The sequence below is a fragment of the Pantherophis guttatus genome, chromosome 1 (genome assembly GCF_059756535.1).
Source record: "Pantherophis guttatus breed Tessera chromosome 1, ASM5975653v1, whole genome shotgun sequence".
In the NCBI taxonomy this organism is placed as follows: domain Eukaryota; kingdom Metazoa; phylum Chordata; class Lepidosauria; order Squamata; family Colubridae; genus Pantherophis; species Pantherophis guttatus.
In genome coordinates, this window is record NC_142063.1 from 94096452 (window position 1) to 94122900 (window position 26449).

The 26449-nt window shown below is 39.3% G+C and overlaps 1 protein-coding gene across 10 annotated transcripts in view; it reads left to right on the plus strand.

Annotated features, from left to right (window-relative positions):
* The first annotated feature begins 1029 nt into the window (after positions 1-1029).
* Positions 1030-26449, plus strand: part of HIPK3 (homeodomain interacting protein kinase 3) — an 89406-nt gene continuing 63986 nt past the window's right edge. For 2 of the 10 annotated variants that reach the window (XM_087878255.1, XM_060687662.2), the window contains exons 1-2: positions 1030-1168; positions 1707-1792. Coding sequence is in view for 1 of the 10 variants with exons in the window: in XM_034417151.2 (XP_034273042.1) it covers positions 14189-14198 (10 nt within the window). In the remaining 9 variants the exon portion in view is untranslated. Of the gene's footprint in view, positions 1169-1706; positions 1793-14175; positions 14199-18502; positions 19445-19887; positions 20263-26449 lie in introns of those variants that run through there. The other 8 variants (XM_034417151.2, XM_060687660.2, XM_087878247.1 and 5 more) reach the window with 8 other exon arrangements.

Here is a 26449-nt window from a genome sequence, read left to right on the forward strand (position 1 = left end):
GGCCTTCTCCCTGTACACTACCCTTGAGATCTGATGTTCCCTCTGTCTTATTTCCAGCTTACAAGTGGGAAATAGTCAGCAGTTCTCAATTGTATCTCAAAGAAACTCAAAACATATCTATGGGAATTCAGTTTATTTAATATACTGACTTTCCTGTAATATATTAATGGAGACTGCTATAATAGTGCTCATCTCGGTTCCCATTCATGGGAAAAATCTTCTGTATTTTCTTAACTATTTATAGCACTCTTTCATATTTCTGCTTGTTATAGGAAGCATTCGAAATAAATGTTCATCTCTTAAAGCAGCAAAGCTTATCTACTGTATACTTGAACCAAGCTTCTAGATGTGACACTATTTATGGATCAGCAACTGAGTTTACAAACTGGGTGTAGATGTCTGTCACTTTGACATACATACTTAGTTTCAAGATATTAAAAGCAGCAATATCTATTATTGAAGGGTGTATCATTTATAAGCATTTATACTCTGTTTTACAGCCTGGAAGATTTCTTGACATGTTTATGGAAAATTAAAAACTAGACAATCTCTACTTTTAGGCCTGCAATCCAAATAATGCAACCTGAAAGGAAAGTGGATGGGAAAAAGAAATGAAAACAAAGTAAGTATCCATGTACTGATTCTTAATGTTTTATGCCTTATTCATGAATACTGTCAGTCCAGCAACATAATCTTAGCAAGGCATCTCTTGCTTTAACTCAAAAAAGCCCTTGATCTTAGTATAACCTTGATGGTAATAAATAGAGTTGTTTGTTACCTATCTCTTAGGTAAAGGAAAGCAAATTAAATTTGGTAATGACTGCAGAGTTTTTTTCCCCACTGTACTTTTTGATGTATATTTTAAATTGTTTTCTGAGCCTGTTTGTATGACATAGCGAATATAGTCATTGTTCCTGAGCATATGATCCCTAATTGGTTAACTGACAGATGCATTTTTATTTCTTCCTGTCACTGAAAAGATGGTTGAAAAGCTGTCATTTTCTTGCCTAATATTATTGTGTCTGAAAGGGTGAACATTCATAATGGCAGTCTTGGGGTCAGCACTACTATGGACATACAAGGCTGAGGATGCTGAACCCATTCCCATCTGTTCCTGCTTCTTTACATCCTCTCATGTAGTCGTGGGGAAGAAATGAAAACAGAAAAGGTCAGAGTGGTTGGATGACATAAGAAGAGTTAATTGACTGGGGAGAATCAATTTAATTCAAATAAGACCCTGGATCGGGGTGAAATCCAGCAGGTTCTGACCTGTTCTGGTACCGGTAGCGGAAATTTTGAGCAGTTCGGAGAACTGGCAAATACCACCTCTGGCTGGCCCCAGAGTGGGCTGGGAATGGGGATTTTGCAGTATCCTTCCCCTGCATTGGGGTGGGAATGGAGATTTTGCAGTATCCTTCCCCTGCTGTGCCCACCAAGCCACGCCCACCAAGTCACACCCACAGAACCGGTAGTAAAAAAAAAATTGGATTTCACCACTGCAATGGATCTGTGATTAAATGTAAAACCCTGTATTAATTGGATAGATTTCGATATTGTCTTACCATCCTTAATCAACCCTCACCTCCCCATGTTGCAATTGTCTTGTAAAAACAGGGCCTTTTCATGTACCAGATAGATAGCATAATGCATTTAAAATACATGGATCAATTGAACTGCTCCTAAATTTAATTCATGTCTTTGTGAAGGATCATGTGCTGACAAAACTTGTGCACGTGGACGCAAACTGGACAGAGATGCTTCTTTTGCCTCTAAACGGCCCCTGAGGGAGTAGGTGAGTAGCCAAAGCATGTATCAGTGACAGGGTTATATAACATCATAGCCTCACATATGTTCTCCAAACATGTAAAATGGTCATTTGAATTTCCTCATTCCTGGACTGAAGTATGGCTGGATTTCTTGGAAAAATTTGATCAATAAAATATTAGAGGGATGCAATCCTTCATTTAATTGCCAAACTACGATCTAGCCGTACCCTTTCTCTTGGGAACTGTTTGGAGAAAATTCATTTAAAAGCACACTTAATACATTTATTTCTCAGTTGTGTTGCCTAATTTGGTCTAGGTAGTTACTTCTTGTTTCCATTCTTTTTTTAAAACTGTGGCACAGTTGTATAGTGAAAATAGTTGTTTCAGAAGGGTCACATTCTTTCTGTGGTAGCTCATGTTATTTTAGCATGTTATGGAAAATTTTGCTATGAGAGAAAATTACTGTCATTCTAACATTTTAAATACACAGTCTGAAATGTTAAGATGGTTATGAAATCAGTCAAACTTTGTTTTTCCATTCTCCCTACACACACACACCTTTATACAGACATCAGTTTAAAACCATCTCTGTTTAATATTCATTTTTCTGTTCCTCATTCTATATCAATGATTCCAAAAGAAATGGCAACAATGTAGACTTAGTTTAGATTAAAGTATCTTTGGAAGCAAAAACAATTTTTGTTATGTCTGGCATTATAACATTGTTGGACATGATGAAAACCACATGATACTTAAGCACTAAATTCTATTATTGTTAGAATATTAATCTTCTGATAAAGGCCTACGTAGTCAGGACATGTTCTCAGAATGTGTTTATTTCTGCCCAGGCTGCTCTGCTTTTCATTCTCCTCCTCCATTTCAGACCTTACTTACAAAATATTTGTATTGCATAAGTCTGCAATAAAGTGCAAAATATTTTTTCCTGTGCAATAGCAGGGAGGAGACTTTGCAAGATGCATTGCATTAGACATATTCTCTACATAATTTCCAATTTTCAGCTCAGCTCTAGATCTTGGTACTTAAATGCCATGATTTTAGGATCTTGAGGTAAATAAATGAGACTTCTATCAGGGACTTGTTTTGATTGTTTGCTTTGATCCCAATATTTTATATGCCTCTCATGCCAGTGGATCTCAGTGTACGTCTAGCTGTTACAGTCTTGGGGCCAGGCAGAATAGCAGCAGGAGGTTCAGATTCATAATTTCTGTTTATAGTTAGCATTATCAAAATAATAAAACTAAGTTAGAAAAGTAATTTAGGAATATTTATAACCATCAGTAAGATCTTGAAATTCATGAACATCAATTTCTATTGATGAAAATGCATGGACTTTTTTGTAAGCAGTAGAAGCATTTTATGTTACTATGTTTTTAGTAATGCAATAAAAAGATAAATATTACTATGAATATTTTGAAACAAAATCTCAATATTAACAGGGTGGAAAAATTAAATCATATTTTAATAACATTTTTGCATTTTAATGTCCTTTGGGAATATTGGTAATTTTATTTAAAATGGTTTCCTTATTATTTTGTAAGAATGCTCTGTGCTGCTTTGAATAATAATCAGTTTATGCTATAACCAAGGGCCTCCTGTTGGTTTCATATCCAAGTGCTAACCAAGCCAGACTCTGATTCATTTTCCCAGATCAGTCAAGGTTGGCTAAGTAATGCCCCTTGTTAAGGAATAAATAATTGGATCAAAAAAGCAATTTTTATATGTGCCACAATACTGAATCATCTTCTAATTAGTTGTAATCTGCTGTGTTTTACCTGTGGTAATTTATTTTTAAAGTCTAACTGATGTATTAAAAGTCCAACATTTTTTAAATAAAGTCTGGATATTAAGTGAAAGTTTGCATTTTAACACTGTTTGTTTGGTGCTCAATTTGATCTGACTCCAGATTTTTAATAGATGATAAAATACTTCCGAAAAGTGCAACTGTTCCAAAATAAACATAATAATTACAATAAGGACAATTATTTGGAATTTCTGATTATAATTTTTAAAATTACAAATATTTTAATAATCTACTGTATTAAGGGATAAATAAAATAACTCTTAACTCCAATTAATTATATGACTATTTTTTATTTTAAAAACCATCTTAATAGACTATACTCACAATTATATACAAACACAATCTACATATTTAAATTAGCTAAAATGTGTATCAAAATCTTTAATATTCAATAGAAGACTGCATACAAATTATCAAGCACTTGTATACCATTCTACTGATGAACTGCTATTAGTTTTGTAATGTAATTTTTTCTAATAAGATCACTATTAACAATGGAAATAGTGTTTTTTATTTTATGAAAAATATTAATCTGCTGACAGTTTTGTTTACCTGTAGAATAATATTTATATAATTTAGGTTCAGAATATAGGCATAATTACTAGTGAAAATACTGTAATTAAATTCATAAATTGGGGATTATCTCATAATATTTTGTTTAAAAGTACTCAGTACTCAGAGTAAAAACTACAGCAACATATTTATCATGTTTATAAATAGCAGTGTTTTTCTTTGAGGTATTTACTAAATACTTTCCTTGTTTCTAAAAACATGCTATGCATACTTATCTGAGACCACAATGAGCATAATAACATTTACTTCTAAATAGACATACAGAATTGGGCTGTATATTAACTATAGTTTTAAACAGACTTATTATCCCAAACTTGTTAGAGGCAGTCCTCAGGTTACAACAACTGATTCAGCAATTGTTCAAAATTACAATGGCTCTAAACAAGGATGATTTATGACCAATCCTCAGAGCTCTGGCTGTCACAGTGTTCCTATGTTAAGTGATCACAAGGTAATTCCAAATATGTCAGTGTGGTCTGTTACCAGTTCTGTAACTTGCATATTTAACCTCTGGCAAAAGGAGGAGATCCAGACTTTGACAAGATTGTTCTTAAACAGCCTTTTTATGCACATTAGTCACTTTACGGCAGAGCTCCAGGAATTGAAGAAGCAGAAATGACACCTAAAACATTGGTGGAAGGGACTTCCGATTGACGTCACGGTGAGATCAGACACAGAAAGTGAGTCTCTGTGCTGAGTTCTCCCCATTGGAGGGCTCCAAAAGGAACCAAAGCCGCCTTGGAGAGACGGTGAAGCAAAGAGGGACGCCCTACGGGGTCTCGGAGAGTCACAGCTCTCCTGCCTGACCCGGAGCTTTCTTTCCCTCAACACAATGAGTAGAAGAGATAGCCTAAGATGGCTGCCACGAAGCTGGGCCAACCAATGACCATTTAAACTTTGAGCTGGAGCAGATTTTGATAAACAGTGTGGAACTGGGTGAGATGATTTATTTTTTTTTACCTGAAAGTTAACCCCAAAAGAGAAATCTAGGATTTACTCAGAACTATCTGTTAAAGTGGCAATTAAACACTTTGAGAAAACTACCAGACCGGAAGGAAAGGATTAAAGAGAGAGAGAGAGAAAAATTCTTCAAAAATGTAGGAAATTGGACTCTCAAATTGGGAAGATGTGATATTGGGAAGGCAATTTAAAATGCTGGAATTACGGATTTTAAAAATTAACACTGCTTCTATAATTGAATTACAATTTAAAATAATTAAAACCAGATTTTTAGTAATAATATTGAAATTTTAACCTGAGAGTGCCATCTGCTGGTGAAAGGAAAATATACAAGCCTGGGAATACCCATTTGAAGGACTGTGAAAATATTTACTGGACTATATACATGTACCCTATGTACCTACTGGATAACTCCAGTATCCTACTGGAGATTTAAATGTGAGAACAAGGAAGACACTTAATTAAAGGGATCCCTGAATGTAAAGTTATATGGCTGAGTCAGGGGTGGAATCTAAAATTTTTTGCTACCAGTTCTGTGGGTGTGGCTTAGTTAGTGGGTGGGGCTTGGTAAGGTGACTGGGTGGGCGTGGCCAAGTCAATGTCACTTCTTTGCCCTTTTTTAACCTACAAAACACAACACAACACAACTGGCTCACCCACAATGTAAAAGCAGCTGTGCTAGACTCAAAATGGCCCCACAACAAGCAGGAACCTCACACAGCCACAAAAAGCCCAAAAAAACAACTTTCACACTTTACACACACACAACACAACACAACACAACACAACTGGCTCACCCACAATGTAAAAGCAGCTGTGCTAGACCCAAAATGGCCCCTGCAACAAGCAGGAACCTCACACAGCCACAAAAAGCCCAAAAAAACAACTTTCACACTTTACACACACAAAATTCCACATACAGCTTTGTGAGATTTTGTGTGTTTGTGTAGTTAGAGTGAAACACTACAGAGACACAGTAAATCTCAGAAAGCTGCACTAATATTATTTTATTTTATTTTATTTTTATTTTTATATAAAAGCAGCTAAATTTAAAACTTCCTAAACTTTAAATGGTTAGGTCTAAAAAGAGAACAACTAAAAAAAAACCCAATTAACTATTTTTTTAAAGCTCCCAAAGGGGAAAAAAACTTACCCAATAGAATAGGGGTTTCCAACCTTGGCAACTTTAAGACTTGTGGACTTCAACTCCCAGAATTCCTCAGCCAGCTTTGCTGGGAGTTGAAGTCCATAAGTCTAGGCAGGAAGGCAAGCAGGCAGAAAGAGCTGCTCACCGATGAGCTTGATTGCAGGCAGGGCAATTCAGTTGCTTGCTGATGCATGGATTGCGATCGTCATGCGATCAGCAGCTAAGGTAAGCAAGCTGGAGGCTGGGGGGGGAGAAAAAAAAGAAACTTTTTTTCTTTTACATGGCTCTGGCAATCCAAGCTGAGTTGCCTGATTAGCAAGCAACTCAGCTGGAATGTCAGAGCTTGGCTGGTCAGAGCCATTTAAAAGGAAAAAAAGGCTCTGATGATCGCGGGGCTCAGCTGGGCATAGGGGGCGGGGCAGGGATTTTTGCTACTGGTTCTCTGAACTGCCCTCCGCCATCGCTACCTACTCGCCCGAGCCGGTCTGAACTGGGAGCATTTCATCCCTTGGGCTGAGTCTATAAAGGTGACTTAAAGAGGCTTGGATAACTCCCTGGACTATGTAAATGGAATTGACTGACTACTTATGGAACCTAAAGAACTGTGATTAGTGTATACTTTGAAGAGTAATCTCAGATTTGAATAAATGGTTCTTGAGCTTTTGGCCAAAAGTGGAATTTATTAATACAAGGTAAGATTCACTATAAGGAGGAAATGAGCAGAACTTTGAATGAGATGGACTGGATGTTTCAAAGCATGAAGGATATGATACAGAAAAAACATAATGCGATTCCATTATGCGATTCCAAATTCCATAATGCGATTATGGAATTAATGGATGGCATAGATCAAAAATTGGAAAATATTATACAAAGGGCAATGAGCAATGACCAAGATGCCCAAGAAAGGAAGGAGCTACCAGAAGTAATAGAGGGAAAAACAGAATTGAGGAATCAACGAAAAGAAGATAATGAGGAGTCATCAATAAAATTAATAATGTTTGATGAATCAAACCAGTGGGAAAACATTTTAAGAGATCTGAAGAGAGAACGGGGGGAGCAGGAAGATACTTGGGGAAGGGAGACAGGGGTCTGGGCTGATAATTTCAAAGCTAGACAGTGGAAGAGGGGATGGAAGAAACACTTAGATTGACTAGGCATGATGTAGACACAGATATAGACAGAGATAAAGATTTAAAAGAAGAATATGGGAGGCAAGTCAAAAAAAGAATAAGAATTAAAGTATTGATGCGGGCAAGAGATGATGGATAGAAGGCGGATAGGAAAAAAAGGAAAGAAAAAAATCTCCCTCCCCCTTTTCTTTCTTTTTTTTAATAATGGTGGCAGGAGGAGAAATTAGAACAGAGAGAGTGAAATATGGGAAATATGAATAAGAACTAAGTATTAAAAATGGGAAAATTAGAGATTGAATAATGGTATTACTGAGATTGTTTAAATAATATGATTTGCAGTGGAATAATAAAGTGAAATAATAAGTAATAAAATGATGAAAGAACATATTTTAATATAAACAGGTGTATTAACAGTGGAATCATATAGATTGGAAGAATGTAAAGAATATAAATAGAATTAATTTGATGTTTAAATAATATTGTGATTGGCATTAGAATTGTATATTTAAATATTGAACAATGAAATAATGAAGGATAGTATTGTATTACAAATTGAGCATCTTTTAATATAATGGTGACATGAATAAAAGTTAGAATAAAGACAGCAATAAAAGAAAGGGGAAATATTCGTATACACATTTTTATAAAATAAGACAAGTGCAATGATAAGAGGGAAGTTTAGAAACTGAACGGCGGTAGTATTATGTATGTTTAAACAATATGAAATAATGAAAGATTATAATTTGATATAAATGTGTATTACTACTAGAAATATATAAACTGGATGAATGTGATAACTGAGCAATAATATTATTTTATCTGTACTGAAATGTATGGCACCCAGATTCACACATCAATATGTATATGTAATATGAAATAAAAAACTTGATTAAAAAAAACATTGGTGGAAGAAGTAAAAAAGCCCTCCCCCCCCATCAGAGGTGTCTGGGGTGGTGGGAGAGAAAGAGGCAAAGAAGATAAATTAGGAAAAAATGCATCATGACACTGTGATATTTGTTCCTTTTGTACATGTGTTGTGATATCACTCACAAGTACGTATTATATTTTCATCACTACATCACAGTGTGCATTTCATTACTCTATTAAAGATCTTGGAATCTGCAGATGTCTTTGGGTTGCATACAGTACAAGTAAAAGCTCATGTTTGAGCTGACACTAGCAGTAAGGGAGGCAATGTGTCAGTACTTCTCCCTTATTGCATCAGTGAACTGTCAGCAGTCTTACTTAGGATGGCAAATTCCCTATTAGGAAGGGATGAACAGGTAATTCTCCTACCTCACTACTGTGTCCATTTTGCATTGGGCTGGTCAGGTCATTCAAGTTTGAGAAGGTCTTGGCTCTTCCTGGGCAGATTCTGATGTGGTGATTGGGGCAAAGTCTAGTTGTGTTATCTGCAACTCCTTTCAGCTACTATGTTTTGAGGAAGTAAGGGTGCTACTCTGTCTCAAGACTTCTGCCATTTGTGGGCTTGATCTAAACCTCTCTTGGTCTTTTTGTGGTTGAGGTATGTATGATAACTTGAACCTAGAAGGTGTTCACTTAGTTTGTGGGATGCTGGCAATTTTGAAGAAGACTCTTGCAAGCTAGTTCCACAAGAGGCTCTAGATTACAGGTGTCAAACTTGTGGTGTCACATTGCCGTCACGTGACATCATGACGTTTTCCCCCTTTGCTGAGCTGGGGTGGGTGTAGCCTGCACATGACGCATCTGACCCATGGGCCGCCAGTTTGACAACCCTGCTCTAGATACAGCCCTTTTTAATAACTATTGTCCAGTTTCAAACTTACTTTGTGGGAAGGGATATTGAGGCATAAATTAGGGTTTCAGATGCAGAATACCCTAGAGGAAGCAGATTATACCAACAGCAATAGCAATTAGGTTTACGTACCACCCCATAGCGTTTTTCAGCACTTCCTAGGTGGCTTATAATATAGAAGTATTATTATTTGCATATTGCCCCAGTAATCTGGGTCCTCATTTTACCAACCCTGGAAGGATGGAAGGCTGAGTCAACCTTGAGTCCTGTCAGGATCGAACTCCAGGCTGTGGGCAGAATTTGCCTGCAATAGTGCACTTAACCACTTTGCACCAGGGCTCTATTTATGTGGACCTTTTTATTTGTACTTTCTGGATTCAGGTCTGGTCACAGGACAGAGACAACATTGACATCAACTAACTCAAGTTTGACAGATTGTGTCTATTCATCAACAAGACAGGCTGTCCTGTTATCTGAATTAGAAAAGCTCATGTCTCCTGTTTTCCCATGTATTGCACTGATGAATCCTCCTATGACATAGGCAATCCCTTGGCTTCTTCTCTCTTTTTGGATCAGTGTTAAACCCCTACAGTATAAATAATTATTATGTTTATTATGAATTAGAGTTCTTACCATATAGGACACAACATGGTGAAACAAACTGTTTTTACTGTTTTTATATATTTTTTTATTGTTTATAAGCTACCTAGAGTCATGAAAGTGAGTGGGCAGCCGTATAAATTCTATAACAAATAAACAAACAAACTGGCTTCAGGTTGATAAAGGAATGTGACAAGGCTGCATACTCTCTTATTTATTCAACCTATATGTGGAATACATATTAAGGAAAGCTGCATTGGAAGAAACAGGAGGAATAAACACCAATAACCTGTGGTATGCTAACTATTTTGATAATTGAAAATGGAAAAAATCTGAAAGCCTGATACTAAAAGTCAAAGACCACAGTGAAAATATTGGACTAAATTAAATAGAAGGAAGACCGAACTAATGACAACAGGTAGAACAACCAGCCCTAGAAGTTAAACTGGCAATGAAAATAAAAAAGTGAATAGTTTCTGCCTTTTAGGATCAACTAAAAGGATCAAACAATCCAGAAACACCTCACAGACTAGTACTTGGTAGAGCAGCCCTGAAGGCCTTAGAAGAGACATTCAGATGCTATGATGTCTCTATACTTACAAAGATCAGAATTGTGGAAGCTATGATATTCCTCCTGACACTCTATAGAAGAAAAAGTTAAACTTTAAAGAAGCAGGATAGTGCGCCATTGGCAGACTTGAAAGAACAGGTTAGGGATAGGTTGTCATGGAGAAAATCTATGTGGTTGCTAGGAGTCAAAAATGACTTGACGGCTTACCATAAACAAACCTTGGTTCATTCATCCATGTAACAAACAACACAGAGAAGATTAGGAGTGCAGTTCTTAATACATTTATTCCGAAGTAAGCTTTATTTATTGAAATGTACTTATGGGTGAACATACAGCATGCAGGACTGTACTGTAGTATATCTACACTACTATATATATTTATCTGGAAATATTCTATCAACATTCTATCAACTGAACACTAAAAGAGGCAGATATTTTTTTCACTTTTCTTTATTCAGTAAACTCCAATCTATATACTGAGATTTGAAAAAGATAAGCAGGTGGGGAGAGAAGGGGACAGGTCAGGAGACAACAAATGTGAGATACTTTTTACATTGTGAAGAATCTTCCATCTGTTCTTGCCGTATCAGATTACTAGATACAATGGTTAGAGTCTGAATTTTGATAGGATAAAAATTAAAATGCAAAACAAAGACAGGCAGCCTGCTAGATCAGGTGTTTTGTGTTCTTATTATAGAATGTTCAGGAGAAAATACAGAAGGAGAGCAAAAAGCCGTTTTTTCATTTCCACATATTAATTGCTGTTTCCACACTTTTCCATCTTGACTGTCATACTTTCTACACCGACAATTAGCACTTTGGAGGGAGTCTAAGTGGGAAATAATAGCCTTTAAGCTTCACTAATTTCCCCTTTGCAGTTGGCTATTAATTTATTTACTTCTATAATTATGGCCCCATTACACCAGAGTCAAGATTAAAGAACTTTCCCTGTGAAAAACAACAGCTCTACTTCAATTCACTGCTCTTCTAACTCTGTTTTACCACACACAGATTACCAGTGCTTTCTTCTGAAAGGACTAATAACGTACTCTGACATTGTGAAATTAGTGACACATCTATACTGGAGATATGTAAATTGCACATTTGTGTTGTGCTAATGAATTGCGTTATGCTAGTTCTTTAAGCAAACTAGCACTTCTGCATAGCAATTCTTGTTACTCTCTAAAAGTCTGTAGTAGTGAGTTAGTTACACTGAAATTGCATGGGTCCTTTTTGGTCATAGTTATTCACTTTGCGTCATAAGTCACTATTATTTGGCAGACTGCATTTCTGTTTTTATTCCAAAGTTATTCATGTGACTTGGTATTTTTTAAAGCAATTTAATGTGTTATGAGAATCATTCTATGAGGCAAGCCTTCAACTTACTTTAAGTTACATCACTATTCAGTATTTCAGCAATGGATTCGAGTTCTATATAAGTTCTAACTAAGTTTTATTGTTAAATTTAAGGTCTATTAAAGCAGGTTGATACATTATATTTCCACTGTGTGAATAGTTATCTGTTTCTGCTCCTACCTGCTAAAGGTGAAATGTAATAATGAAGATATGAATTACTGGAAAACACTTGGTTCTGGGGGATTCTTTTCTCCTTTCCCAAGCGGTCAAGGAATCCTCCAGACTGAATTTTATATATTGATCTTTAAGCACCTTGACCATATTCTTATATATTAGAATACAAGTGTCCAATACAGATGGTCCTCAAATTACAACCATTCTTTTAGTGACCATTTGAGAAGTGAAAAGTGGAAAAAGTGACTTACTACCAGTCCTCACCTGACTGTTGCAACATCTCCATAGCAATAGCACTTAGATTTATATCCCGCTCCATAGTGCTTTAAAGCAGTGGTCCCCAATCTTTCCAACTCTGTGGACCAGCGGTGGTGGAGGAGAGGGGATGGTTTTGCACGTGCACACAATGCTTGCGCAAATGCACCTTTGTGTACTTGCCTGCTACTTGTGTGGCCCAGTTTCCAATGGGCTGTGACACAGCAATGGGCAGTGGATTGGGGGCTGGGTATCCCTGTTTTAAAGCATTCTCTGGGTGGTTTATATATTGCCTCCAACAATTTGGGTACTCGATTTACTGACCTCAGAAGGATGGAAAGCTGAGTCAACTTTAAGCCCATCAGGATGAAACTCTAGGGCGGCTGTGGGCAGAGTTTTCCTGCAATACTGCACTTTAACTACTGCGCCTCCAGGGCTTCCATGGTCATGTGATCAAAATTTGAGCGTTTTGCAACTGGCATGTATTTATGAGCATATAAATAATAAATCCTGGGTTCATTTGATTGCCATTTGTGACCTTCTCAGTTGGCTTCTGACAAGCAAAGTCAATGGGGACGCCAGATTCACTTAATGACCACATGGTTCACTTAACAACTGCAATGATTCGCTTAAAAATCATGGGAAAAAAAGCTTATAGAATCAGGTGTAAGTCATTTAACAACTGCTCTGCTTAGCAATAGAAAAATTTGGTACCAGTTGTGGTCGTATATAAGATTATTGAACACTCACATGTCAATATATGAGAATATGACTTGTAATGTTGTTTTAAATCCAGTGGAACAATAAAAATAGTAGCTTTTCCAGCTGGGGGAACATCCCAAAGGTGTATTAAAGCAAAAAAGTGATAGAAATAAGCAAATATTTACCTCTTTGCTTTATGTCCATAGAGTTGCGCAGTTACAGTCGTTTATCATTCTTTGTACTTTACAAACTAACCTATAGGAAAAATCTGTGGTCTTTGAACTGTTTTAATTCTGTAAAAGGCATATTGTGCTGGTGAAATGCAGGATTACATTATAATGAGGGGGCAGGAACCAGTTTTACATTTCAAGGAAGTATTCTATGTTACTACCCAATGAATGTAAATAATGTTCCTGGTTCAGAAGGAATGCTAAGCTACAAGGTGGTCTTTTTGTGTTTGACTTAATGCAAATTCCACCGATTATGATTTCGCAGTAGGGTTTGCATATTTTCCTTCTGTCTGGAGGAGTTACAGCATAAATGGGGAGTGATGTTTTATAATTTCATTATTAATTTTTCAGTCTTACCTTCTCAAAAAGGGAGTAATTAACAATGGTATTTGTAAGCTCTGGCTGGCTTACATTACAGAGGCCTGGCTATAACAATACCACAGTGTAAGCACTAGGGTATGGTATCCATTCAACCTTTGTTTTCCTCTCTGAAAAGAAACAAATTTTAAAAAAGTTAATTCAAGGAGATTTCTTGTGAAGCAGTAAATGTTACACTATGACTGTTTGCTTTTTCCATTGTTTTTGTTTTAAAAATAAAGAAAAAAATTGCTCCCAGTGGCTTATTTTCAGTTCTAATGGATGAAAAACATACCTTAGGAGCTATTTTCTGACTTAGTGAATATTTACCAAGCTTCCTGTCAGCCTATAAATGTACAAACATGAACTTGGTTACTCATTAGCTTTCTTGAGAAAGTAAGGCATAATAATCATGTAGAAAACTGGTTACGTATGTAGTTTTAACTGAATGTGGACAACAAAGGGATCTTTACAGATTAAAATGTTTTTTTTCAGAACTGATGTGAATTTTTATAGTGGTTAATTTGTTTACTGGAATAGCTTTCTCTCTGGGCAACAGCTTGGCAAGATTAAGGTCCATAAAAATGCATGCATGCTTTTTAAGGAGATGTAACTGTCCTAGGAAGTGGTTATGGATAACAGAAGCAGGTTGATGCAATGCCATGCTTTCAATAGCAGTTAATGGACTCTTCCCTCCAAAAAGGATTCATGCTTCTGGAGTACTATCCAATGTAAAGGAGTACAGATGGCACAATCCTTTCTGGAATGCTTAAAGGTGATCTACCTTCTCTGTTTTATACTTTCTTCACTTGGGGCCCATAAAAAGCTTAGCAAGTCTGCTATTCCAAATTCTGGAACAGACAGCATGATTAGCAAATTGTCTTCGTATATTTCTAGAAGCAAATACATCACATATTTTTTGGTGTCATTATTATAACTAATGTATTTATAGTCTCTTAATTTGTAAGGAGGCATTGAAAGAGTAGAGAAGTAGCTGTTTACTTTAAAATCCCATCAGACAATAGCACAGAAGGGGAGGCTTTAAACAGAAAATATGAGCCAATATGCATGCATACATGACTATCATAAACAATATAACAGAGCAATTTCAACACAGAAATGGATTGTGTGCTCCAAATTTGGTAAAGTAAGAAGCCTTGATTGACAGAATGGATGTGTGAATTCTTTTGTAAATTACAATGTTTGCATATGACTGATGAACATTAATGGTGGGAGTTAGGGTACTATGTTAGTTACAACAAAAAGAAAAGAATACTGGACTATAAGGTTTTTATCTCATGAAGAAAATTTTGTATGTTATTTTTCTAACCTGACTTCAGCAGAATCAATTCAAAACCAATTTTTAAATGCTCTCTTGCATATCTATTTTGTAGTTTCTTAGTTATAAGACTTTGATTGGTATTCATCTATTAAACCTAGAATCTTGAAACAGAGTCTGAATCGGGGTGCTATTTAGCAGGTTCTGACAGGTTCTGGAGAACTGGTAGTGGAAATTTTGAGTAGTTCAGAGAACCGGCAAATACCATCTCTGGCTGGCCCCAGAATGGGGTGAGAATGGAGATTTTGCAATATCCTTCCCCCAGCAGTGGGGAGGGAATGGGGATTTTGCAGTATCCTTCCCCTGCCATGCCCACCAAGCCACACCACGCCCACCAAGCCACACCCACAGAACTGGTAGTAAAAAAATTTGAATTCCACCACCAGTCTGAATGTGTAATAAATGAATTATTGTGCCTTTTAATGCATAGGAATCCTCAAACTGGATGAAATGCAATCTTTCATTTGGTAATGAAATTTGGTATAGTGATTGATATAGTGATTGATATGTTGGTAATTAGAGTCTTTATTCTTATTGGCAGAATCTGTAATAATTATCTGTGGCTGTTCACTGTACTGTAAAGACAACTGACCACTCCTACACTGTTATCTAAGAAAAGCACTTTGCTCCTTATTATACAATTGAATTTTCCTGTAGTGGAAGGAAGTGAGATGAGATGATTCTTAATTGCTGCCATATTTTTCAGGCCACTACTTGAAATGTGGCTACATTTGCTGATGCAATCTTGAACCTAGAATGAATTAGTCTGGCCATAGAAATCAGAATATGAAGCTGTATCAACTTATTTTAGAAATTAAAAAGTCCATATATGAGGATAAAGACCAAAGTTTCTATTACTTCAGCTCTAGAGAGGGCAGGGCTTTAGTTTATAAGGCTGCCTTCTAGGATGGCTAAGGATAAAACATCAAAATGAGAGCGTAATGGTTTGTAGAATTTAGAGATCTGAAGTTGATCTAAATACAAAAACTGGTGGTTTTTAAAGCACTTGTTAATAAGAGTAAAGAAGCTGTTGCATTTGGTTTGATGCTCCATGTTTATCATCCTTGATCTGAACTCTGGCCTGGCAACAAAAAGCTAATGGAGAGGAGAATCCGTACTAACAATTTAATTTTTATGTTCTTTACCTAAGAAGATTGTCCAATTGTTCAATTGAAGAGCCAAATCTTGTGACTGGAAGCTTATTGTATTAATAGTAAAAGATAATAATCCAGGCTCTAGTCTTCACATTGTTTTCAAAAGCTTCAGTGCAAAATGCCAAGCTTAGGACAATCAGGCTGCCTCAGACAGTTACCTTATGAATTTAGACTGGCTTGCCCTGTGATATTTTAAGAACATTTCTTGAGGTTTTTTTTTTTGGAGAGGGGGTTGCCAAGTTTAAAGTTTCAGTTTTCTAAAAAGTTAATTTCTAACAATGGTCCACACTAAAAATCCTGTTGCACTGAATGTTCTTTTTAATCCTGCTGAGATCTCCAATAGAATCCCTATACTATACTATATTTGCTATGTGATTATTTATAAAATTGGAAGATGTTTTTTTATTTAAATCATCCACTATGTAATTGATATTTAAATTACACATGAGAGAAACAGGTTATAGCCTACTGATTAGAACAGAAATTTATGTCTAAAGAGTAAAAAAGGTGGACCACATAGATGATTGTGTGTTCACTTTAACTGGTTATTTTGTTTTGTTATATATCAGCTCAAGAGACAGATTAAAATATAACCATAAAATAATTCAGTTGATAGAACAGCTGATTAACACTGACTGGATTTTCAACTTTACTCATTTATTTATGGTTCTTTCTATCTTGTTTTTATTGTAAGTCACCTAGGGTCAAGTTGGAGTCAGGTGGTGCCAAAATTGAATAAAATAAATATCATGCTGCATTGCATTGCATTTTCAGACTGGCATTTACATAAAATTGTGAAAGTGAACAAGCATTGTGAAAGTGAATAAGATCAAGGAGACCTTTAACTTCTGACATAGTATTTCCAAAGAACTGGAGTCAAAAGTTTATTTAAAGTTTACAAATACTGCAAATATAAACTTTTTGGGACTAGGCACACACTTCCATCAGGATATAGAAAACCAGGCCCCTGATATGAAATCAGCCTATTTGTCTGATAAACGTTGTTCCCGGCCAATTTTACAATGTCAAAATACATTTTTGGCATAGATGTTGTCAATTATAATTAGGAAGCTTAGTAGTTGATCATTGGCTGGCAGATATTTCTTATGTTACTTGTAGATGGAAATAATAATGGCCCTAAACCAATATTTAAGGATTTCAATTAACTCATCAATGTAAATAAACAATGAATCAAACAGCATAATTTTTGAACAAATGCAAAAGTATGCTATGTTCTCTTGAGATATCCCCCAATTAATTTGGCTTATACCAAATTGCCCATGCCCTCATCCATTCACTCATATATAGCTCAGGTAAATAGGCTTCCTAAGAGGCTGCTGGGAAGTGTCATTTATTACTAGGCAACACAGCGTTCACGGGTGGTACAACTGATCTTCAGAAAATAGCTAAATCTATTTGCTTTTCCTTATCGTGTCAGTTGCTACCAAGCTTCTTTGGCAGTGTCTGGTTTTTGCTACTAGGCGGGGCTTAACTTTTCCCACTAGAGATATATTGTCAAGTAGGAGGTGTGAGGGAGATTTTATTTGTATCTATGATATATAGCAACTATGACCCTCCTAGCTTGTATGGCTTTGTGATGAAACCAGAGTTCAAATACATAAAATTAAAAGGTTGCTTCTAGGGAGGTCTATAGTATATTTTTATGGCTCATGTTTAGATTAAATTGTCATGTCTCTGAGAACATTTTTATTATTTGGGATAAAGAAAAAAATTGTAACAATCTCAGTCCTTTGTTGCTACCCTATCCTTGGGAAGAGGTCCTGAGAGCTGTATCTCATTGACCATCTTTTGAATCTATATTTCATAAAGATAAATCTGCATGTAATAGGCCTATGAGAAATTAACAAATAGGGTGATGAGTCTCCAGTTCAAAACTAGGATCAAGTGATCATTATCTAGGCAAATATTGATGGTGGCTTTCTGGAGAAATAAAAGCGGTAGCTATTAAATCATGCTTTTTTGTTCCTGCTCAATGGGTAGTTTTTCCAGGATAATGATTATTAATGGAAGCATTAGCAATGGTCTCCGAGAGGCAAAGTCTAGAAAAGTGTTGTACATGAAAGTAACCCCTCCAAAGGTTTTTTAAAAAAGTTCTTTAGTTTGACATATTGTGCACATACAACTTATGAGAAGAACAGAACATCATTGTATTTGTTTTTGAACCATCATTATCCAATACTTTTGGTCAGCTGGTCATCATGGCCTGAAATAGACAAAGGGCTTATTTTCATATGAGTACTCCCCTGCAAAGGAGAAGGAATTCTAGTTGCGAAACAGATGGTTTATTAAAGTTTAATTATTTAAATGTTTCTCAAGCAAATGAGAAGCCGGCTACTTATTATTAGAAGCAGACTGAAATGAAAACAGCTTTGGGCTCTTCAGAGATCTACTTGCAAATCCGCGTAGCCATTAAGTGGACTTGGCTTTTGGCTGTCATCCTAAATCCCCTTTAAAGGCAGCTTCGGTCGCCCCGCCTGAAGGTCGGTCTCGGCGGTCTGAAAGGAAGGGCGATTTCTTTCTTCCCTTTCCCCTCCCTTGACCATCCCTTTATTGGGCTCTTCTGCCAGAGCCGTACCGTACAACCGAGGGCCAAAGATGCTCACCCCGAGAAGGAGGCGGGTTTCGGATGGCGAAATCCAGTTAGGAGGCGGCGGCCGGTAGCCAGCCGGGGGCGCTACAGCTGCGGATAAGGGCGGGCCGGTTGCGCTCGCCAGGAGAACCCCGCAGGCTGGAAACGGAACTGAGACATGTCGGAGCGGCGTTGAGGAAGCTGCCTCGGCTTCGCTGCCCCGGGAGTGGAGTGGGCGGCTCAGGGCTACGACGGAGGAGCCAGCTGCACTCGTTCCCGCAGGCCCCGCCGCCAAAGAAGCGGGAAGAGAACAGCCGCCGGAGTGGGCGGTGGCAGCAAAGGAAGTGGCGGCGGCAGGCTGGATCCCTCCCCGGGAAGATGAGGCAGAGGCCCGGGGAGCTGAGCGGGCTGAGGTGGGGCGCTTTCCTCACAGCCGCCAGGACAAGATGGCAGCGGCTGAGGAGGCGGCGGCAGCAGAAGCAACAGCAGCAGCAGCAGCAGCCCGGGGTTGAGTCGGGCCTGGGAGGCGCCTCCTTGTAGTAGCTCTCCGGTCATGCCGAGGGCTGAGGCGGCGGCGGCGGCGGTGGCTGCGGGGAGTCCAGCGCTGCCCGATCTGTGAAGTAAGAGCCGGGGACAAGGGAGCCAGGCTGCTTTTTCTTCCCCAGGGAGGGCGGGAAGGGCGAAGCCTCTGGGCTTATTCTTACCCACCGCTGAACTCTGGGGGTGGAAAGTGTGGGGCTGGGCAGGGGTGCTGAGGCCATTCGTACCCCCTGCCTTCAACTTCTCAGCTCTTCCTGAGCTTTTGGCTTCGACTCCTTTTCGCGGCCCAGCGCGCTCCAAATGAAGCTGTCCTGTAGAGGCGAGTCGGTTTGAGAAAAGTCGGGGAAATCGGGCTTTTGGCGTTTCCCAGAAGGAGAGCAAAATCTGCCCTTAAGCAGGTGGGTGTGGAAGGGGGAAAAAAAAGCCCTCTAGGAGGATTTTGGCCACCCGGAGGGAGATTTGATTGCTCGGATCCTAATCGCCGCTGGGGTTTAGTTTAGGGGAGAGAGATTAGAGCACGGACCCGGGTCCCAACTAAGCTCCGTGCCTCGATCCTGGGAAGAGGGCTTGCTTGCAACGGCGCTTTTAAAAACTTTGCCTTGGCAGAGTTTGGTGGAAACATTTTCCATTCTTTCTGGTACAATCGATGTCTGAACAATCGATGTCCGGGTTTCTTTTCTTTTTTTTTTTTGCCACGACTTGGCAAAAGACTAATAAATATCCCCCTCTTTTTTTCTTTTTTCTTTTTGCTAGTATTATTTACAGACTGACGTATAAAGTAGCTTTCTTGCCGCCGGCGTATGTGAGAGTTATATAAATAGTTCAGCTCGTTTCTCGCTTTGCTTCAGTTCTCGCTTTCTGTACGGGCTTTCTCCCCCCCCCCCTTTTTTTTTTTAATTTGGGAACTAGAAATTTCCCTTTCGCGCTGTGCGCCTGTCTCTGCCCCCGCCCTCACCCTTTCGTGCCGTTTTGCTAGCTTAGTTTTTTTACGCTGGCCGAGCGGGCTAATCTTTAGGATCGCTGGTGTGTATGAAAGGAGAAATGTGACACGGCTGCTCCTCTTGCAACTTGTTAGAGCAGCGGGAAGGCGTGGTCGCCGTCTACTCTGGTTACCAGGAATTATTGCCTCGCTTCGGGACTCGGAGGTAACTAGCAACAATGGTTTGGGGAAAGTAATGGCTATTTTCATGCCGGGGGAAGAGTCTGACTCAGAATGGTATGTGGAGTACTTGTAATCACGTCATACTGGCAATCGTTCAAAGCTAGTTGGGCTTTAGGATCGGTGTTAAACTTGATTATTAAATTTTAGACCTTAACAGGGATCTTTTTTAAATGTTGAATTTTAGAGATTGCCTTTTGCTTTATAAATCTTTTTCACGGTAACTAAACAACAAAAAGGCCCTGTGAGAATTGTTTAAATGTTTAGAGCAGTAATAAAGTTTGCTGTAATAATAGCTGGCTGCAAACAACAAATCTTATTTGTGTTGTGTTGGGTTTTTGTTTTTGTTTTTCTGTCATTTTGATGAAGCAGGCGTTTTATTTTACGATTTTCTAGGTCAGAAAGTGCTTGTAATATACCAACTTTATTTTAAAGCAGTTACCATCCTAACTGATGACTTGTAACATTATTTTTTAGGAAAAGTATACTGAGGTAATTAAACTTATTTTTCATCTAAAGAATTTATTTGAATTTAATTTAGACAGTTTTTTTCTCTCTCTGTCATATATGCTAAACATTAAATTCTCTTGGCCAGCAGTATTGGTGTCTTATTCGCATGTGCCTTGTGAAACCAGATACTTGGATATGCATGTAGCTAATTTTGTAAATGCACTTATATTAAGCCATGACTACGCACTAAGTGCTATATAAAGGGTACTTGAAATCATTGACTCTTTGTTCAGTGGCATTAACATCATATTTATTTTTAAAAAACAACAAAGGATAGTAATTTTAGCTGTCTTATTTGGATTTTTTCCTTTATTAGTTTTTTTATGTGACTTCAGTAGTCTGTTGGAATGCTGTACTTGAATGATAAATTAAATCTTACTCTTTTTATATTCTCACCTTAGAAGGCAATTTACAAAACACTGTTGCTCAGCTTCCTCCTTGTATAGCAACTAGAAAACTGAATATAACTATAGTTTACTACAATTCACTATCTCTAAAGGTTGCTATGGTGGTTTTGGTATCGTGTACATGTTAATGCTAAATTTAAAAACTTGGAGACATTTTACAATTGAGTAGTATTAAAAAAGAATTAACAATGATATCACTATAGAATTGTTAAGAGGCTAATTTTAATAAATGTGTCATCAGGCACATAGATTAAGTAGCATGTAATCAGGTCAGGGTTTTGTTTATTTATTAATTCACTCATTTGGCTGCCCATTCCTGAAGGCTGAGTGGCTAATAAAGGAAATTTACAGAAAAATGAAAATAATGATTCACCTTTCCAAATGCATATAAAAATAAAAAGGGCAGAAAATAAAACAAAAAACACAAACACCACATGACTGTGAACCCCACCTTCAATTGCAACACCACCACCTCTTATGCAAGACAGAACAGGTAGACCTTGATAATTTTCCTAAAGCCCAAGCAGAATGCTGTGAAGAATTGATTTGTGAATTAGTTTGATTCTTTAATAATTCTATGGGAGAAAATATTCCATTTATTAAACTTTTATCTTTGATATAATAAGGTTTTGTAATATAAGTATATATGCATTTGTACATAATCCATATTATAGATAAGAAATATAGCTTTTGTGTTAAATAATCAGTCATTTTATTTATGACTTGTTTAAGCCAAACAAGTGGTCCACATGTTACATTAAACTATACAGTACAAACTAAATGGCTAGATGCACAGAAAATGTCAAAGCAGACAATCTACATTATGGCTGCTGGAAACCAGTTATAATCTGGCAAGTTTTGTCTTAGCCATTTGGCATGAATAGTTGTTTTAGGATAATTGTTAATGTAATCTTATCAGAAGTCCCATTGAGTTTAATGGAGCTTATTTACAAGTAATGGGTAATTAATTGCAGCTAATTTTTATTTTTAAAGCTTATTAAGGATAAGGAATTATTTCTAGAGAAAAACACATATACTTTTTAGTTTTTTGAAGACTTTGGGTCATGAAATATATCCTCCAACACATTGATAGCAATTGACATGAAACAATGCTCATGTAAGCAAGGAAAATTTGAAGCATTCATGTACACCAATATTTTTCAAAGGCTGCTAAACATAAAAGAGATTACAACATGTTTATTTGGTGAGCATTTTGGCACAAAATATATAGATGGTAGCATGGGTTTTAGAATAACTAAGTTAAATAGTATTTCACTTTACATTATTACTTCCATTTTAAAAGAATGCACAAGCAGAGCAAAACCATGCAATCATTAACTTTCAATTTTTGACATTATTCCAACTGTCTAGTGATGAAAATCACATGTTTTTGTGGAAAAGCTTGTATCTATATATAGCAATACCAAGAGAAAAGTTTATGTCTAGTAGTTTCTTTATACCAGAATGAGATGATATAGCTGATGAAATGATCAGCATGTTAGAGAAGTAAGAACTGACATGTAGAGGAGTAAAATAAAATTATAGCATATATCTTTCCATTGTGATTTCTTAAAAACCAAGTAGTCTGAAAAAAGAGAAATGATGGGAAAGGTTGTGTAGTCCATTACTTATAATTAAAATTCTCTTTTCTTAATGGTCCTTTGAGTTAGATTCAGGTTTGTAATTTAGGAACCTCTCATCCCTGTGTTTTTTCAAAAAACTTCCTTTCTCCAACGCGCAGCTTGGAGAATCCAAAGCTTCGGGTTGTTCAGTAGTTGGATAGCCTACACTGAGTGTGTTCCTTTAAGAGATTTCTCTTCAGACACGCCCACTTGCTCAACAGAGTCCCAGTTTAGTTCACTCAGTTGAGCCTGTGACACTGTCTGAATTTTTCTCTATATTCCTCTACTAAACTGTTCCTGAAGCTTTGGATTTCTTCATAATTTTCTGCCTTTTTCGTTGGATTAAATTTTCTCTCTTCGATTGGTTGGCCAGGGGTGAGTTTTGCCTGCCACCTCAGGCAGGCTGTCTGGGACTTTTACCTTCTCCGGGACCCTGGCCACTTATCTGAATCCCCGTTCCACTTTATAGCCGCTGGCGTGTGGGTAGGTTTCCCGGCCTCCCGGTAACACCGCCCCCGCCCTTGGACTTGATCTCGGACATTAGCGGCTTGAGATAGTTGCCCTGCTCCCAGCGGCACTTTCTCATTTAAATTTGATCTGGTGGCTGGCGCTGGGATCGCTTCTGAACGATCGCGCGCCTGGGAAGCACAGGGACGGCGCCGCAACTTCCCCTTGCCGATACTTCAATCAGCAGCTTCAATTTGAAATCGCAAGCGGCTTTTCTCAGCTCCAGTCGTCCCACGCAGCGCTGGAAGTTCTTCTGAGGCTTCAGCTGCCCTTCTCTATCGTTGGCTTCCCTCCTCGTCCTCTCGCTTGCTGGGCAGCGGCGCTAGGAGCATTTGATTTTTTCGCGCCCTTTTTTCGCCCACCTCAGCGCTCAGAGCCGCCATTTCTGACAGCTCACGCCAGATTGCCTGTCCCTCCGGCGAGCCTTCTCTAACCCTCCCTACAGCTGGGCACCTCGTTTCCACCATCAGGGGAGGCGATAAGCAAAGGACTCCCTGCCAGAAAAAATCATCTATTCTTCTGCAGCCCTCCCCTGAAGCCATTCCCTCCACCCTGGTGCAAGGAAGTCAACGGCTGTTTTATTCTGCCCAGCAACTGCCTTGCGCATGCGCAGTTGGCTGCTGGAAGCCAAAGCCTCCTGCTGGCAATTTCTTGGGCTTATGACATTGCCTCTGTGTTATAACTGTTGGAGTTCTTAGTTCTCCCATTGTTTTCTTTGGACTTACCTGCTGTGCTTCTTTTGGTTCTTCTACTGTTATCATCTGTTGTTACCTTTAAAAAAAAAAAAAAAAGAAAAAAAAAAAAAAAAGACTTACCTGCTAGCCTTGGGCTCTCTTCATTTATTCCTCTGTATCCATTTACATAAATTAAATACTTATTGAATCTTCATCTTCCTCCTTTCAAAAAAAAAAAAAAAAAAAGAAACAAAGGTTACAACATGGCTGAACGTGCTCTCTCATCTGATCTGGAGGACAACAGCTCTCCCGAGCGCATTCACGACCAGGCCAAGCAACGTAAACGGTCCCGCAAACGCGCTTCGCATTCATCTTCATCGGCTGCTCCACGCTCTAAAAAGACAAAACACTCATCAGCCGCAGACAAGGACGCCTCCAGGAGACACAAGGCTCTGGAGCGCCAGTTCGAGAAAGCGCGCAACCAGTCAGCACAAGCTGCTTTCGCACACTTACCTACGCCACTCTCGCCCGTTGTCGAAGCTACGGTCCAGCCCGTCCATCAGGCTCCTCAACAACCTTTGCAACCGTTGTTTCCATCGCCAAACATGGAAGTTTTCCCTGAGGCGTTAATGTCTCACTGCATGGAGCCGGTGGACCTCTCGTGCACTGCCACTCTCCCTCGACGGTCTCAGCCGGAGGCAACCTTTACTCCCACGGCGGCAGGCTTGCGCGCCACGGAGGCAGCTCCTCCACCTTCTCAGTATGATATTCAGCGGATCATCTCTGACACGGTTACCAGGACGCTGGCAGCGACTTCTCAACAGGCTGCACCATATGGAGCCTGGCCTCAGCCACGTTTTCCTCCTCCTCCTCTGGCCCGGGACCCCCAACAGGTCCCTACCCAGTATCAGGCTATGACGCATGGGTCCGAGCTGTATCTGGACCATGGTCACCACGAGGAGTCGTCTTCGGAGGAGGGAGAGTGCGACCCGTCGGATATGGACTTATCTGACGATGCAGATATGCCACCCGAAAAGCCAGCCTTCTCTGGGCTCTTTAGACCGTCGTTATTCAAATCGCTCCTGCGCAAGGCCAAGTTGGCCACAAATATGGCTGACCCAGTCTCTCAAGTTGATCAGCCCGGTACCTCTCAACAACATGAGGCCTTGTTTACGGCGCCTAAGGCGCAAGCGGACTTTATTCCGTGTCCACAGCTATTTTCTGAGGTGGTCCAACGATCCTGGTCCACGCCTTCCTCCTTGCCCGCTCCTTCGGGGCTAGACAAAAAACTTTATTGTTCGGCGCCTAGTCTCCAAGATCTCCTTCAGTTACCAACTGTTGACGCGCCAGTGGCCAATCTGACGGCTTCCTCTGTAATCTCCAACGACGTCGCCGACGGTTTGCGCTCAGAGGACCGAAAAGCTGAGTTTAACTTCCGACGTACGCACAATGCGGCCGCATGGGCGGTTAGGGCAGCCACCTCTGCTTCTTTCTTCAGCCGTGCCTGCCTAATCTGGCTCCGTCAACTCCACGAGCGCCTTCCCCCTGCAGATTCACGCCTCCGCCAAGATGTCAACAAACTGGTGGCGGCTACCGAATATACAGCAGACGCCTCGCTCAATGCCGCGAAGTTTGCTTCGCGCGCCCTGGTGTCGTCCGTCACATCTCGCCGTCTATTATGGCTTAAAAATTGGAGAGCTGATGCCAAGTCTAGGTGGCGCCTCGCTTCAACTCCATATAAGGGGTCCCGTCTTTTTGGAGAAGCCTTAGACCCCATCCTTGTCGAGGACAAGGATAAACGGAAGGTGATGCCATCATCGTATAAGAGGGCAGATCGTAGACCTTCGTCCTACTTCTCCAGGCAGCCCTTTCGGAACGACTCCGGTCCCTCGGGATCCTTCTCCTCAAGGCCCTATTCTCAAGGTTTCGACCGTTCCCTCGATAGATCATCCTTCAGGGACCGTGGTCGGAAGGCCCCAGCACCCAAACGACCATTTCGAGGTACGGGATCCCGTACCTTTCGAAGAGGGAAGTGACTACATCCATCTTCCCATTGGCGGCCGTCTGGCTCATTTTCTTCCCCAGTGGGAGATCTCGACGTCGGACGCCTGGGTGCTCCAGACAATTCGTCTGGGACTTACTCTGGAGTTTCGTTCAAGACCTCCCTCTCACTTCGTACAATGCCCTATTTCCCCCAACTTGGACAAGCGCCAGCTAATGGAGGCAGAGATCCATCACCTGCTTCAAATTCAAGCCATCGAACCGGTTCCCCACCATCATCGCGGGACCGGCTTCTATTCAATTTTCTTCCTGGTCCCCAAGGCGTCCGGGGGCCACAGGGGCATCTTGGACCTCAAGAAGCTGAACGAATTTATAGTATACCATCAGTTCAAGATGGAGTCCCTCCGTTCGATTCTGGCTTCCATTCGACCAGCGGACTGGATGACCTCTATCGATCTGAAAGAAGCGTACCTCCACGTACCTGTACGGCTATCCCATCGTCGTTTTCTACGCTTCGCCTACA